Below are 15575 nucleotides of genomic sequence, written 5' to 3'. Positions count from 1 at the left end.
CCCCTTGGGAAGATATGCACTGATGCCAACACCCTTCAAAGCAAATTTGGAACTCTTTTTCTGGAACGGCCATCAGATCTGTCGTCGTATTACCCTTGCTCTCCTGAATGTCATCAAAATGTCTTCCTTTCAATATTTCCTTTATCTTCGAGTAAAGAAAGAAGGTCCAGATCAGGAGAGTAAGGAGGGTGTTCCAAAACAATTATTTGTTTACTGGCTAAAAACTCCCCCACAGACAGTGCCATGTGAGCTGGTGCATTGTCGTGATGCTAAAGCCAGGAATTGTTGGCGAAAAGTTTAGGTCGTCTAACTTTGTCACGCAACCTTTTCAGCACTTCCAAATAGTAAACTTGGTTAACTGTCTAGTTAATACAGATTCATAATGAATAATCCCTCTGATATCACAAAAAGTTAGCAACATCACTGCAAGTTCGCGAACTTAATTGTCAACGTCCTATTGTTTTTCTGCTTTAAAACACAGATTTTAAGTCTATATATGAGACTGTTTAGATTTATGGAGAAGCATTTATGATTTTGATTTTCAGATAAATCAAGGTTTTTTATGTTGATAAGTTTTTAGCAAGAGATTATGCTATCACCTTTTTTTGAAGTCATTAAAAATTGAATGGCTTTTTTTCCTTTATAAATGGCAAAATCAGGATAATGGATTAAATTACCTTAAGTATATGTTTTGTATAAATTTGTAGTAGAAGGGACCAAAGAAAGGCCTTTTAATAAATTTTAGTGTCAGTTGGATGTTTAGTAGTAGTTTCTTAGAGACCTCCCTGCTATCATATTTGTACCCATTTTATTTGTGTCTTGTAGGATTTAATTTTTCAGTATATACTGTTTCCATGCAGTCATTTAGAAAACTGAATTTACTGTTTTCCTGTATTGTTAGATTAAAATATTCTCAGTTTACAAAATGGATGGGAAAGCAATCTTGAAAATATCCATAATTCAGATTATTTCTAGGGTCACAGCATTTACCTGTCACTTAATACCCTCAACATTCTGGTTACTAGTTTTATGTTTAAGTTTAATTTTAATTACATTTTAAATTCTAAGTAAAATTCTTCCTTTCCGTAGAGTTCTATATTTTAAGCCTTGCCAAAGTGATTTCTCTCAACTATGCCCACATAATATTTTCAGTGGCACTGAATATTTAATATTAATATGTTAATATAATGAATATTTAAGAAAAAAGTATAAATGCTTCAGTTTCCACTGGGGGAGTGCTAATTTTGGGGGGGAAAGTGTAGTCCCATAGCGCCCTCTGGTGGCAGAAAGCCAGAGCCCCATGGGGGTTTTCCTTCCACAAGCCATTCTGAGAGCTCATTCAACCTTTATTGCCTTTTAATTTAACAGGATCAATTAGGTGTAATAGTTTTCTTCAGATCATTTTGTGTCTACGAGTTCTTCCCTAAGGAAGGCATGTTTAGCTGAGAGATTCCATGGATGTGCCCAGGATGCTGGCGGGTGGTGGAAGTAGGGTATGAATACCACGAATACCAATATTTCAGGTGGAAGCAACCATCTCTAAATGGGTGGCATGATGTCCAGAGCTTGGAGATACTGTTTGGTCCCGGGAGGTTGTTGAAAGCCAGCACTTAGGCTGAAGCAGAGAGGAAAACGAATGTGGATGGAGGGCCACAGGGCGAGGGGGCTACAGGAAAACCCATCAAGAAGTTTGAACCTTCACACTGAAATTTGGATGTGTTAATAGAGTGCAAGGCCAAGGAATACAAATGTTTCCCAGCGAACATACTCCATTTGGTTGCAGTTTGTTGAAAAAATGGAAATAAGCTATTGATTAAAGATTAACTGTATCAGGAAATGTACGCACAGAATTTGATTGAATACACCCACAAGACTTTGGAAAAACGTTATCATAATATTTTTCTTCTTGCTAATTTGGGAAGCTGACTACTTCAGGGGAGTGACTTCAAATATTTATACTTAGAAATATTTTAAACAGATTACTGCTTTGGAGTAAGAACGAAAGCATTTTAGACTGTTTTTCAGAGCATAAAAGATAAATTATTGAGGAAAACATTTGCTGTTGTAGACCCTTGGTATTGCTTATAGCTTTAAAGTGTGTGTTCCATCAGTGATACCCAGCTCTAATTAGGGAGAAATATCTGGAACTTTTGTAAGTCCTAAGGACTTTTGGAAAATTTTAAATTTTGTTGTTGCCAATTCATCAGCACTTGTTTGCTTATCATTTTAGAAAGTTTTTACTGGATCAGTGAAGTTGGACAGTTTGTTTGCTTTTAGATGACATTAGGGGAAGAGTTTTAAATTGTTTATATTAAGAGGACACTTAGGGCTCTTTCGAGTTATTCTTGTATTGAGTGATAGTTCTTTAGAAAGTATTTTGTGAAGAACTCTTTATAATTCATTTATTTCTCACAAACTGATGTGCAAAATGTATTTTCATAGATCAGAAAGTATCTACAATTTAAGTTTTTTGCAAATGTTGATTAATCAAAGAATATTTATTGTGCATTACCTCTGTAACCATTCCTCTGCTAGTTTTCTATTATGTATGATTTCAACATTTAGCTTTACCAACTAACTTCACAGCAATGTTGAAATTCCTAGAATTGTGCCAGAATTCATCATGGGCTCAAATAATGTTTCGATACCAGGATTTATCCAACAGAAATCTGTCCTTGAACTTGAACATTTGGAGAAAGTTCTGTATCTTTAGACACAGAACTGTGCCATATTCGTGGGCAGTCTGAAGCTGATGAACCACCAACTGGAGATAAGTTCCACCTCATCCATGAGATGAATCTTATCCACAGGGCTTGGGATTCTCTACTCAAAAACTCCGAGGCAGAAAGTGTAGTGTAAAATCTCCAGGCTTGGGCAGAGAGAGAAAGGCCTTTTCGATCTATTTCCTTTACTTCCAGCCTAACTCCCATTTCCAAATGGCAGCACTTAAGTCCATCCCATTTTTCATACAAACCTGGTCATCTGCAGCTTCAGACATCTCAGGAGCAAGTCACAACAAGCCTGAAGATGGTCATAGGGAGGAATACAGAGGAGCATGTGAAGAGAGGCTAGGGGGGTCTGCTTGCCCAAACCAATACCCGCGGTTTAGAAGAGGCACGATGGGTCCCGAAGGTCCTAGAAAAAGGATGGATCTTATAGTACACGAAGATTAGGAAGGTTCCCCCCTCCTTTTTAATGCGTTTCTGATTCTTCTCATCCTTTGAATTGGTAAAGATGCAAATGTCCTTATTTCTAGGAACAATCTCCTAAATGCTCATCTTTTCTCCCCACTCCATATGTAACTGCTAAAGCTCTTAACATATACCCACACATTTAATGGAGAGCCACTATGTAAAGATTCCTAATTTGACTATCTTAAGCTAAACATCACCAAGGCTCGAGAGAGAAAATGAGCGTTTTGGGAAGAAGATAAAGATTTGTAGCCATGCTTTTTGCGCATGGTTATTTTACTCTTTCCTGCTTTAATATTAAAATGTGAAGTGCAAGAAACAATGGTAATTATAGAGTGGTTACATGAAACTGTTTTTAGTGTTATATTTCATTCATTAAAGAAATGTAGTGTACTTCTAGTTAACATACATACATTCTTTTAAGAATCTACTTATATATCTCATAGCACAAAGGAGAATCAGTATTCTTGTTTTCCCCTGAGGAAAACTGGATCTTTCGGGTTGCAGTTGTGCATTTCCTTTCCCCTCCTCTCCTCTGCATCAATGGAAATATTTCTGCCATTAATGTCAAGCTTTGTGGCGTGGATGGAGCTCCCAGTGGGGCCTCGTCACAGAGCTTTTCCATGACCCCGTGATACTGATCGTAGCCTTCCCACCAGTTTCCCAGCACGATTGGTATTCAGGAAATGGTTGTGCAGATGTCTGATTGTCGTTGGATTCAAGGAATTGGACTTGTGGAATTTTGGGCTGATTTCCGCAGTCACCCATTGACTGTGACCCGTCATTCTAAATTGTTTCCTCATCTCTGAATGCTTGTTGAGCTCTGGCTAAAAATGTAAATGCTTTCATTCCCTCAATTATTTGCAGCCTTGTTTGGAAATCAAAATCTCAAGGCACCAGATGACAGAAAGAAACAGCTGATCCAGAGTCATGTCCTGACCATGACTTTCTCTTCCTGTTGCTTCTTTAGCCAGTGGTGCATATGTTGGCCAGTCTTGAATGGTGCCTACAGGGCTTTAGACTGGGGAAGGGCAATCGGGGATCCCTTCCCGTTCAGTAACCGTATTTTTCTGTGTTTCAAAGTGTTTAGGATACATTGGTAGAATCCTACTTCACGCTAAGTATCATGTTATGCTAATGGTGGGTTCAGCATCCATTCAACTTTTATTGAATTCATCAACTTTTATTGAATTCAAAGTTTGTGCCAAATGCTGTGAATGAATAAAAGACTATCCTTGCCATTAAAATACTCAATTCTAAAAGGTGGAAACTCAATGGCAAAATTTGTCCAGTTAAGTTGTTAGGTTTGTCCTGCTTTCTAATGGATGAACCCAAGCACGGGGAGATGACCCTGCCCATTCACAGTCAGTCCGCCCATGAGGAAGCCCGGCACTCTGGCAGTGTTTTTGCTTGTATTTAAGTCCATTGGAAAGTTCTCTGGTCATATTATTTCAAATGTGAAAAATTTTAAATTTGACCAAAAGATTGTGATCTCATGCCGACCACTGAAACAGGCATCATTTGGCCTCTGATAGTAAGGTTTTTGAGGACTGCTTATTCTAGATAACTCAGTTTTTGTGGAAACTTCAGTTTTTATTGTTGGTATTTATATTATCTTCCAAAGTTAGAACCTTCACAATATTTCAACTTCAGCCATCTTGCTGGTTTATTTGTATTTGTATTTCTGACTTAGCTTAGAAGGGGGTTAGAGTCGACCATTTGATTTCTGTCATGAACTTGCTTCCATAAGCATGTTAAAAGGATGGGAAATAGTTGGGTATTATAACAGAACTCATTTTTCCCATATTTTATGGATTTTTAAAAAGTATGTCATTGCGTTACATAATATATTAGACAACATTTTTAAGTTGCACCATGCGTGAAACTCTATTTCATGCCTAATTTAGAATGGCTAATTTTGATGCCAAGATTATTCTCCGTGGCTGTATTCTTTAATCGTCATAGTTGATGGCATTTTGTTCTTCCTCTTCAAATTCTGAATTTCACCATCTGAGGATACAGCGATAATCACTTCTGTTGTTGGTATGTAAAATTAATTTTTTTTTTATTAGTGCAATACATTGCACTGACATTCAAGAATAAAACTATGAAATGCAATTGCACCAAAACTGTTTGTGTAATATGATACAAGCTTCCCTTTTCTTTCCCTGTTTTAAAATTTTCATTGCTGTGACAACAGTGGTTGTGGGTTTCATTTTTGTCTGCAGTGAATTATGTGGCCTTCATGTCCACTGGACCTTTCCTTTAGCACATCAGGGGAAATAGATGACTAAGGGGTCTGTTTCTCAGGTATTTTCACTGCTCACATCTTTCCTTGAGCTCCAGCTGGTCACAATTGAAGTATCACTTGTTGCTGCCGCAAAGTCTGGCTTAGGCACTACTGGCACCAAAAACCTTTGCCCACGTGTCCAGCGCTTTGTTCTTCCTATAGCCCTGGTGGAAATTTGTTAAAAGCTCAGAGGGATAATGTGGCCCTCATACAGTGTGGCCCTCATACAGTTTGCAATTGCATAGCTGTTTGAATGCTTGTCCTGTCTGTTTGCTCTGCTCTGGTGTCCACAGTAACTGTGACAAGGTACAGGACATTAGATTCTCCATGTGCTGAACTTAGGTCTGAACAAAAGAGTAGGAGAGTTAAAAAAAAAAAATGTGGAAGATGGCAAGAACCATGCTGACGAAGGAGTCACTTCCTTTTTAGCTACGTCATTTCAAAACCCTTGGGATATATGGATTGCTTAAGTATTCCAGTGACATATGGGAAAGAATGTATTCTTGAGGTGAAAGCAAGGACTGGGAATTCAAATTTCTGTATTCTGTTCCCAGGAGCATGCACAGGGGTCAGTTAAGCATCGGAATCCTAATTTCCTTATCTGTGAAATGGACATAAAAGGGGCTACTTAATGTTGGTAAATTGTTTAATATTTTGCTGGGAACCGGCTTGCTCTAGTGACCTAAAAAAAAAACTAGGGCTGTGGTGTAGGCTGACCTCATTTCTATTTTTGGATTTGGAGCTGACTCAGTGAGAAACTTGTAGAAATCAACTAATCTGGCTCTTGGCCTCCATGCATTCCATGATTAAAATGAGAATTATAAAATCTTATCTGTACTAGGTCTCCTCACCACACTGCCGATATCAACTAATTTCTAAAAATACTCCACCACGTGCATTAGAAAGCTTTTATATTGACGTGCCTTTCACGTTTCCTTCCTAGCTCACGTTAGGTTACATGGGGGGTATGCAACTCGATGGTCATTAATTTGTTTGTTTTTTTTTTAGGCAACTGTTTGAAGTCCAGTTGTATTCTATTTTGGGTGGAATTTTCCCACGTGTGAATAAAAGGGAAGAGGTTGATATGACAAGAGGTGCAATATATCGCTGTCATCAGTATTTTCTGCAGTTGTATCCCGTTGTTATTGTTTTCGGTTAAGAGTGGATTTATTTAAGTAGCTTTACAGTTGATCAAGTCTTGATCGGAGAATGTTTTTCTTTCTCAGCTGCCACAGGCCTCAGGATGGAGGAGCCAGGATTCTGTGTCAAACCCTATGTTGAGGGCTCTACCAATATCAACATCTGTTTTTGTCTCGTAGATTCTCTGGATGCTGCTGGTCCAAAGGGTTTTGCCAAACTGTAGGGCTTAATTTTCTTTAATCCGTTTACTATTTTATCATATGCTCTAGAGCTTGAAATAATCTCCTCCGCATTTATTCACATGCTGTTTCTGGACTCCTGACTTACACTTCCCATTAAACCTACAACGCATGGAAGCCCAGGGGTTGGGGTCCCAAGTCCAGAACCACATTTCCGCTTTTCTGAAAATCCAACAGGCAGTTTCTCACCAGCAAGTATCAGGACTGGCTGAGGGGTTTGGAAAGAAGGACGACTTTGAAAGTCCTTGCTCTGTCTCTTTTCGTTTTCACAACCATGAAAATTTTTAAGTAATTCCTGGTAATGTACTATTCTGGGGGCAGGGTAAATGTTTATGTTATGTGATATATAGCTTGGCAGTTTATTTTTACTTTGAACTAATACAACTGTGAGAGGAGTACTGGGCACTAAAAAATTCTGCCTGTAATCTCTAAAGTCCCGTCTGCTTTTTAAAATCAGCTAACGATGGTTACTTAATCTGCCCAGTTTGTGTTGTAAGATTGCATTTAAGTCCACATATTGTAAAAAAAAAAAAAAAGGTTTTCTTGATTTCTTATCATGATAATGGGTGATTCTATATCAGCAATCTAAATATGGCAGCCTTCCTCAAATAGCGCTCAATCAGGACACTGGCTCGCTGATGCTCATAGAAGAAATCATATTTCTAGGACCAAACATTAATGCCACAGTCCTCCATGTTCTTGCCCCCGTTGTGTTTCTCCTTGTTACTTTCTTGGGCTCTCTTGGCCTACAGGTCTGTCCTCACCACCGTCTGCTGTCATCCAGCCTCAGTTTCCTTCTCCCCTCTCTGTGCCCATTTATTTTGCACTCATCCTTTAATGGGCCAGCGTAAGGCTCAGAATCCCACAGTCTTTCTGAGCATTCCTTTTCCTTTTGGAATGTATGATAGCCATGTGTGTGTACCCTGAATAATATTTATTGTTTTAAAAATAATGTTTCTTGTTTCATTTTGCTCCACGAGGGCAGAGACCGTAATTAAGCTTTGATCCAACCTTTGCAAAAAACAAACAAACAAACAACAACAACAAAAAAAACCAACCACCTTTTAAAGACACTTATGAAAGCCCATGATCAGACTGTTGGTGGCATAGAGATGTCTCAGCACCCTGCTGAAACACTGTGAGCTCTGCCTACAGGTGCTAAAGGTATCTAAAGGAAAAAAACTTAACTGATGGTCTGCTCACAAAATCTCAGTGCTAGGTCTACTGAGAACAAGATTCCACTAATTGAATGAGATTATAGTCAATTCAGTAAAAAAGAAAAAATCCCCAAGTATCCATTATTTTATTTACCCAACAAATCATTTAGCATTTGCAATGTAGTATATAGAAAGCATTGTGCCAGGTATCACATTCCTGCTCTCACAGAGCTTTTAAAAATAGTAGAGAAAAGCTGCCTGACATAGGAATTCATTTCAGCATCTATTTTCAAATGGTCACTATAGACTTGTGAACATTGGATGGTGCATAGAGAGGCTGATTACTGATTCATTTCCTCGGTTTCTTTCAACCTGACTTTTGTCTGACTTGCTCCTTTCTCCTCTGCAGGGTGAAAGAGGCCTCCCAGGGTTGCAAGGTGTCATTGGGTTTCCAGGAATGCAAGGACCTGAGGGGCCACAGGGCCCCCCTGGACAAAAGGTAAGCTTGGCTGTGTCGGGGTTGGGGGGGGCTGTGGGGGTGTGAACTCAAGGTGATCTGTATTCTTGTTATCATGAGTGGTCATAATGGCATCTCTGTTTTGTTCCAGGGTGATACTGGAGAACCAGGATTGCCAGGAACAAAAGGCACAAGAGTGAGTATGATTGTCGCTTACGTGGGTGATGACTGTGGGTGGGATGTGATGTTGCGTTGCTTCTCAAATGAGGGGGGCGCTTTCCATCCCACCTCTCCTGCTTCCAAACAGTCCTGAGGGGGCTTCCTTCCCTTCCTCTGCTTCCTCTTTGTCCCCTTCGTCTGCCTCTCCTCAGAGCTCAGTGCATGGGGTGAGTGTAAGGACTTACAAGGGTCGTCGCTCATTGTTCTTGACTTCCAGTCCCTGAGACTGCGACTGTGCATAAGCGGAGCTACCTTACTTTTTATTCCTTTTACACTTCTGTTCTCCCATTTGTCATTCCTCAGGGATCCTTGTAGGTATATTTTAATTTGGGAGGGAGTGATATGTCTGCCAGTCGTTGAAGAGGATGTCTTTATTTAGTGTGAAAACTGATAGTATTTTCAGAGCTAAACGTGCTCTTTCTTCACATTCTTTATGTTCTTTGCTACTCCCATTCCTGGGAAATGCACAAATGAAGACCTTCGAAAACAACTCTTGAAGGTAGCAAAATAGAAAGACACTGTCAACTGTAAAGGTTTCATTCTGTTATTTTAACTTAGTTGAAAGGGGAGTGGGACAGTGACGTGCGTGTGCATTTGTTGGCACTCATGTAAGTCCTTGAGGCAGAAGAGAGGAAATAGCATTGTAACCGTCTGGATGGAAAAGATATGGGTTTTAACCAGAAATAACTTTGGATTTTCTTCCCCCAATGAGCTATTTATCCCATACATTCTTCTTCCCGACTGTTTGAGATTTTAATATGAAATATATATACGTATATACATTCACCTAGAAATTACAAAGGATGAAATGAGGACAGTTATTTTGTGCATGTGCAGGCTTGATTTTTAGAAGTATAGTAGGAAAAGTAATTAATGAACAGCTTTTGATGTAGAATAGCTTTTGAAAGCCTAGGTAATCTGCGTCTCGGGGCTGGGCCCTCAGCTACCTCCCCGGAAGAAGGTCCTTAGTGTGGATGTTTTGATCGCCAACAGCTAGGCTGTGCAGTGGGACTACCTGAGGTTCCCCCGGGCTCACTGGAAACTCTTTCATTTTCATCCTTACAGGGACCTCCCGGAGCATCAGGTTACCCTGGAAACCCAGGACTTCCGGTATGTATATATAATGCATCTGCTTCCTTTGTGAGACCTTTGACATGCGTGATGGCCCCATCAGGTGATTTTTCTACTTTGGCTACTTTTTCTATTTATTAATTGCAGGGTATTCCTGGCCAAGATGGTCCACCAGGTCCTCCAGGTATTCCAGGATGCAACGGGACAAAGGTAAATGCAGAACTGAGACCCTTTCCCGCTTTGAGCTTGTTTATCTAGCTTTGCATATCGAGGAGTCAGGCAGAGTCGTTTGGTGAACATTGTTTTACTTGCCACAATTGGAAGTGACTTGTCTTAAAGCTTTCTTTATTTGATTAGCAAATAGTTTTCCCATATTTAACGTTCAAGAATCACATAATCCTACCTTTTTTTGGGTATAATTTTACCCTAAAATTTCTTTAAATACTATGTTTCTTACCTATAATCTATTACTAAATTAAATAAGAAAATACTATCATTAATCCCTGTCCCTACTAATTATATTCTCAACCGTGTTTCTTCTATTTTGAAGTAGCACTCAGCCGTATAGCTTATAACACTTTTTAGGAAATAATTTTAACCAACAAATAAGGTATCCCTGAAGGGTAAGATAGAGTAACTGATGGGAGCGTCTGGAATGAGGTCCTGTTTGCCTTACACTGTACTCAGGAATGATTGTCTGATGTCCCCTTAGGGTGAACGAGGGCCTCTGGGGCCCCCAGGTTTACCTGGATTCACTGGAAATCCCGTGAGTATGGAGTTATTTAACTCAGAATTCTTTTCTTCAGTTATCATTTCTCTCGTTCCATTTCCTTTCCTTTTCTTTTTTTCATACTTATATCTTAATGCTAATGATGTTTTGTGAAAAACAATACTAATACCAACCTTTTCTTTTTCAGGGACCACCAGGGTTACCAGGAATGAAGGTACATTGTGTTATTTTATTGGATTCATTACAGGAGTCTGTTTAAAACAGATGCCATAAAAACATATTTACTTGAAATCACTTTAGTGGGTCAATTGCCTATTGACATATTTGTCTAAACTCTGCTGCTTAAAAGGGCATGTAAGTCATATACACAAACTTAAATTTTTGAATCTGAAGTTTAGGCACTAGGTACAATTTTGTAATAGAAAATAAACAGTAATAGGAAGCATGGTGTGATGGTAAATATTAACAGATGCAAGTCCAGTTCCGATTGCTGCGTAGAAAGCTCAATGATGACGCTCCTTTTCCAGAACCACAGGACATAAGCACAGTCCCACCCAAAAGGACTCAAATTGGTATCCTATTTCATCTTTATGGTTTTACTTAAATACAGCCATTTTTTCATGTTGCCTTTAATCTGGAGTCACTCTATTATTAATCCTATAATTACTACAGGAAACCCCCCAATTGCCATAGGTAAGATCCATGGTGTCGTGGCCCCTTCATGCTCAGCCAATCCATAGCCGTTCTCAGCTTGATGTTTCCTTATATGGGGCGGGGGCGGGAGGGCCCTCTATGCATGGTGGGGAAAGAAACCCTGAGTCCCTCTCTGCTGTGGCACCTAATTCTGTCCCCAGTATCAGTGAAGGGGACTTTTTTCATCCACCCTTACAGGGTACCTAGAAGTAGACCTGGTGGGTACACCCATGTTGATCACTGGTCATTTTCCTTCCTGTCCATGGAGCAAGGTGTCTGCTGTGGGCCCTGCTTCTAGGCGCACGGCCTAGGTTCTCTCTTCCTCTCTTGGGCCAGTCATTATTGCTCACTAGCCCCCAGCCTGGTGTCCCACAGGCACCACTGGCCAACACTTCCAGAACAGAACCTGCCACTTCCCTCCTAAACCATCCTCTGTGTACTTAGCTAATTAGGGCAAGATTGCCACCTAGGCATCCAGCCAGGAACCCAGGAGGCATTCATTTTTACTGGTTTGTTTTTACTATGGGAAATTTGCATATGATTAATTTCCTTCCTTCCTTCCTTCCTTCCTTCCTTCCTTCCTTCCTTCCTTCCTTCCTTCCTTCCATCCCTCTTTTCTTCCCTCCCTCCCTCTCTCCCTTTCTCCCTCCCTCCCTCCCTTCTTCCATCCCTCCCTCCCTCCTTTTCTTCCTCCCTTTCTTTCCTTTTCTCTCTCTTCCCATCTGTCTCTGTCTCTCTCTTAATCATAAAGTTCTGTCATTTTCACATCCAGATTTTTTTCTCCAATGTGTCCCATCCTTGCCCCTGACCGGCCACCTAGAACAGTGGCTGGCGGATCCTTCATCCATGTCTGCTCAGTGAGTAAATGCAGCCATGAACTCATCCATGCACTCAGCTCTGTGCCAGCTACTCCAGCATTTTTCACTGTGAATTGGGGAGCAAAGAGAGGAGAACTCAGCTCCCAAGGAACCTCTTAAATTTTATAGCAATTAACCTTTTAGTCTTTCCCAGGCAGGGCAGTGCTGTCACAGGGCTTGGTGGCTCTTATTGGTGTGACCTCAAAGTATGTACTCGCTGTGCTGTAGAACAGATCGGGGGCGGGGGCACCTGGCGTTCAGAACAGTCCTGTGAAAGGGATGCTTCCCGTTCTTGAAGAGCTATGCGAGAGACAGCCTCATATCTGAATGAGGTTCAGTGTTCATGTGTCCCTGTGTTTAAGAACACCTAAGAAATGAGAGCTCCTGGTGAGAGCCCTGTGTTTTAGTCAGTGTTCTGCAGAGAGACAGAATCAATAGTGTGTTTGGGAGCTGGGGAGAAAGTTAAAAATCTGCAGGGCAGGACGGCAGGCTGCAGGCCCAGGGCAGCCTGCAGGCTGATGGTGCAGTTCCAGTTTGAAAGCTGTTGTAGGCAGAATTCTCTCTCCTTCCTGGGAGTCAAGTCTTTCTTCCTCTTAAGGCCTTCAACTGATAGGATGAGCCCCACCCCCATTATGGAGGCTATCTGCGTTACTCACAGTCTTCTGATTTAAATGTTAATCTCATTTTAGGAATATCTTCACAGTGACACACAAACTGGTGTTTAAGCAAGTCCCCGGGTACTGCAGCCTGGCCAAGTTGACACATGAAATTTACCATCACACCCTGCCTTTATAAAACTGCTCATCTTGGGTTTTTTCTTAAAAGATATCCCATATTTTATGAGAACAGCCTGTGGTCACACAGACTTTCAACCAGAGACTGGCCTTGGTCCAGAATGTCTCTGTGTGGGACGGTCACATGGACGTGTCATAGATCCTTTCACTTAGCCGTCCATATGTTCAGTCCTGGTTGTAACTGAGTTGACTATGCAGCACTGAATGCTGGTCATTAACTTAGTAGCACTGAACGGGGTTGATGGCCAGTCTATTTATTTCAAGCTTAGAGAGTCTGAATCCCAGACGTGGGCTAGTTCCATACTGCATGCATACTATTTGATAGGTTTTAAGTTTCTTTACATAAATATCAGTATTTGCAACTTTCTTTTATTTTTTTTATCCCACAGGGGGATCCTGGTGAAATCCTGGGCCATGTGCCTGGGACCCTGTTGAAAGGTGAAAGAGGATTTCCTGGACCCCCTGGAACACCAGTAAGCATTTGCTAAGTAACTATAACCAAATGCAGAGTCTCTTCCTAGTTTGCATTTTAACTCTTTCCTTTCTGAATACATTATAGGGTTTACCAGGATTGCCAGGGCTACAAGGTCCCATTGGCCCTCCAGGATATACCGGACCACCAGTAAGTTTGGGGGTGAGGGGAAGATATGTTTCTGAGGCAGGCATTCAAAGAACAACCGTGTTGCGGTGTGAAATAAATAACATTTAATGAAAAGTTTACACAGCGGTGATCTTTCTCAATTTGGATTGGGAGAATAAATTAACTTCTTAAGAAAATATTTGGCTGGCATTTCTGGTCCACACATTCCCAGAGCTATAGGAACAGGATCATAATAGTACTTCGTGCCAAGATATCCCAAAACAGACAACATCTTCATTACTTGAGGGGCTGAGTGGATGTCAGTGGTCCCATGGCCTGAGGAGGTCAAGTTCAAGATGGACAAGGCAGGCTCTGCCCTGGAGATGGACTTGTAGAAATATAGTCATACCAGAGGGTCTGCTCTGTTGGGGGTTGTGGACACAGACCAGGCAGCAGCATAGAGGCTGCACTGTATTTGTTGTTAAGACTTTACAAACTGAGCACCCAGGGATAACATCCCAGGAGGCTCTGCGCTGTCGTTGGTCTCCTTCACAGCTGATAATTCTCAATAGAAGGAGGATGTCATCGCCTCACACACACAATTTTGGGATCATAAGAGAGTAAATATTAACAAGACTTAATTGTGGAATGACATATTTATTAGGAATGAATAATGCACCTGACTTGGTTATCCTTACACTAGCCTGCCTGAGAGTCCTGAGAAATTTTTCAGACTTAGCTTTTACATTTACTCTTTTTGGGACTGGGTAAAATTCAGCAATTTTTCTTTTATCCATTCCTGCAAAGGTAACCTCTTTTATATTCTTGTAAATAAATGGACTTATTTTTATGAGTAAAATCTAGTAACAAGATGGTTACTAGACTTTTTGTAGTGTTCACTGTCAGATATATATATATATATATATATATATATATATATATATATAAATATACATATACATATAAAATATATATATAATATATATTATATAATATATGTAAATATAATATATAATATATGTGTGTGTATTCATATACATATATAAAGAATGACTAATTTTTCTTTTTAAGTTATTATAAAAAGCATTCTGCAATTTTATTGCAAACACAAGCCTTTTTTTTTTTCACCTCTCTACAGTCCACACACTTGAAGAAATCAATTTTTTAAGATAAACAATTATATCCAAAGTAGACAAACATCATTGCCAAACTGGAAACTCTAGGCTCCTAGAGAGTTTGGCTGATGATTTCATCCATTGTCTTCAGCCTGGCATGTTCTTTGATCAATGGATTCCACAGGGCAATGCCAAAGATTTTGAGGTATTTACGTCCCTGTTAATAATCCCCCAGGGCTAATTTCTGGCTACTTTCTAAGTTTTACAGTTCTAGAGCACAGGAAAAAAAAAATATTTAACAAATAAATGATCATGTTAACCATGGATCTTAAGATAACTTCCTTATGAAGAAGCATTTAAAGCTTACCAGTGTTGTGAATTATATTATTTAAAAATGCTCTCTTTTACAGGGTCCCCCAGGTCCTCCTGGCCCTCCAGGTGAAAAGGTAAAGATTTTTGTCATTTGAGTTTCTTTGGCATTAGTAAAAGACTATCATGAAATTGCCATAACTCATTTTTTAAGTCTCTGTTTAAAAGTTTTGGAAAATTATAATTTCTTTATCTGTATATTTAACTTCTATCTATCCACCTATCCATTTATTCATCTACCTAAACTATCGATCAATTGACTGATCTATCAATTCATTAATCTTTTATTCCATCTACCTACCCCACAGTCAATATTTTGTAATCACTGATCGTTCCCTTAGTTTTTTAAAGCCAGAGTTTAAAAACCTTAAATTAAAAAAAGACTTCTTTTTCAATAATACTTTAAAAAACAACTTTCTTGAAAATTTTATGGTAGTTGTGGGATGCAGCTATTGCTTTAAATCTACTATCTTATTTGCATATTATGTGATATTTGTTAGATGATTTTGAGCAAAGTTGACAACTCTTATAATAGAAGCCTAATTTTCAATCAACAGGGGCAAATGGGCTTAAGTTTTCAAGGACCAAAAGGTGACAAGGTACGTACACGTTGCTTTGGAGTGTTTTCATTTTAAAAATCACAGTTCTAAGCATGATAGAGATTCTACCTCTG

General features: G+C 39.7%; 1 protein-coding gene across 1 annotated transcript in view; it reads left to right on the top strand.

Moving 5' to 3' along the window:
* COL4A1 (collagen type IV alpha 1 chain) overlaps positions 1 to 15575 on the top strand; it is a 145637-nt gene that overhangs the window by 79866 nt on the left and 50196 nt on the right. The window contains exons 3-12 of the mRNA XM_019731071.2: positions 8427 to 8516; positions 8626 to 8670; positions 9759 to 9803; positions 9912 to 9974; positions 10477 to 10530; positions 10682 to 10708; positions 13228 to 13311; positions 13398 to 13460; positions 14944 to 14979; positions 15460 to 15501. Of these exons, the coding sequence (XP_019586630.1) occupies positions 8427 to 8516; positions 8626 to 8670; positions 9759 to 9803; positions 9912 to 9974; positions 10477 to 10530; positions 10682 to 10708; positions 13228 to 13311; positions 13398 to 13460; positions 14944 to 14979; positions 15460 to 15501 (549 nt within the window). The remainder of the gene's footprint in view (positions 1 to 8426; positions 8517 to 8625; positions 8671 to 9758; positions 9804 to 9911; positions 9975 to 10476; positions 10531 to 10681; positions 10709 to 13227; positions 13312 to 13397; positions 13461 to 14943; positions 14980 to 15459; positions 15502 to 15575) is intronic.

Source organism: Rhinolophus sinicus, linkage group LG04 (genome assembly GCF_036562045.2).
Source record: "Rhinolophus sinicus isolate RSC01 linkage group LG04, ASM3656204v1, whole genome shotgun sequence".
Classification (NCBI taxonomy): domain Eukaryota; kingdom Metazoa; phylum Chordata; class Mammalia; order Chiroptera; family Rhinolophidae; genus Rhinolophus; species Rhinolophus sinicus.
The sequence above is the reverse complement of the archived record's forward strand: the minus strand, read 5'-3'. Positions and strand labels throughout refer to the sequence as shown.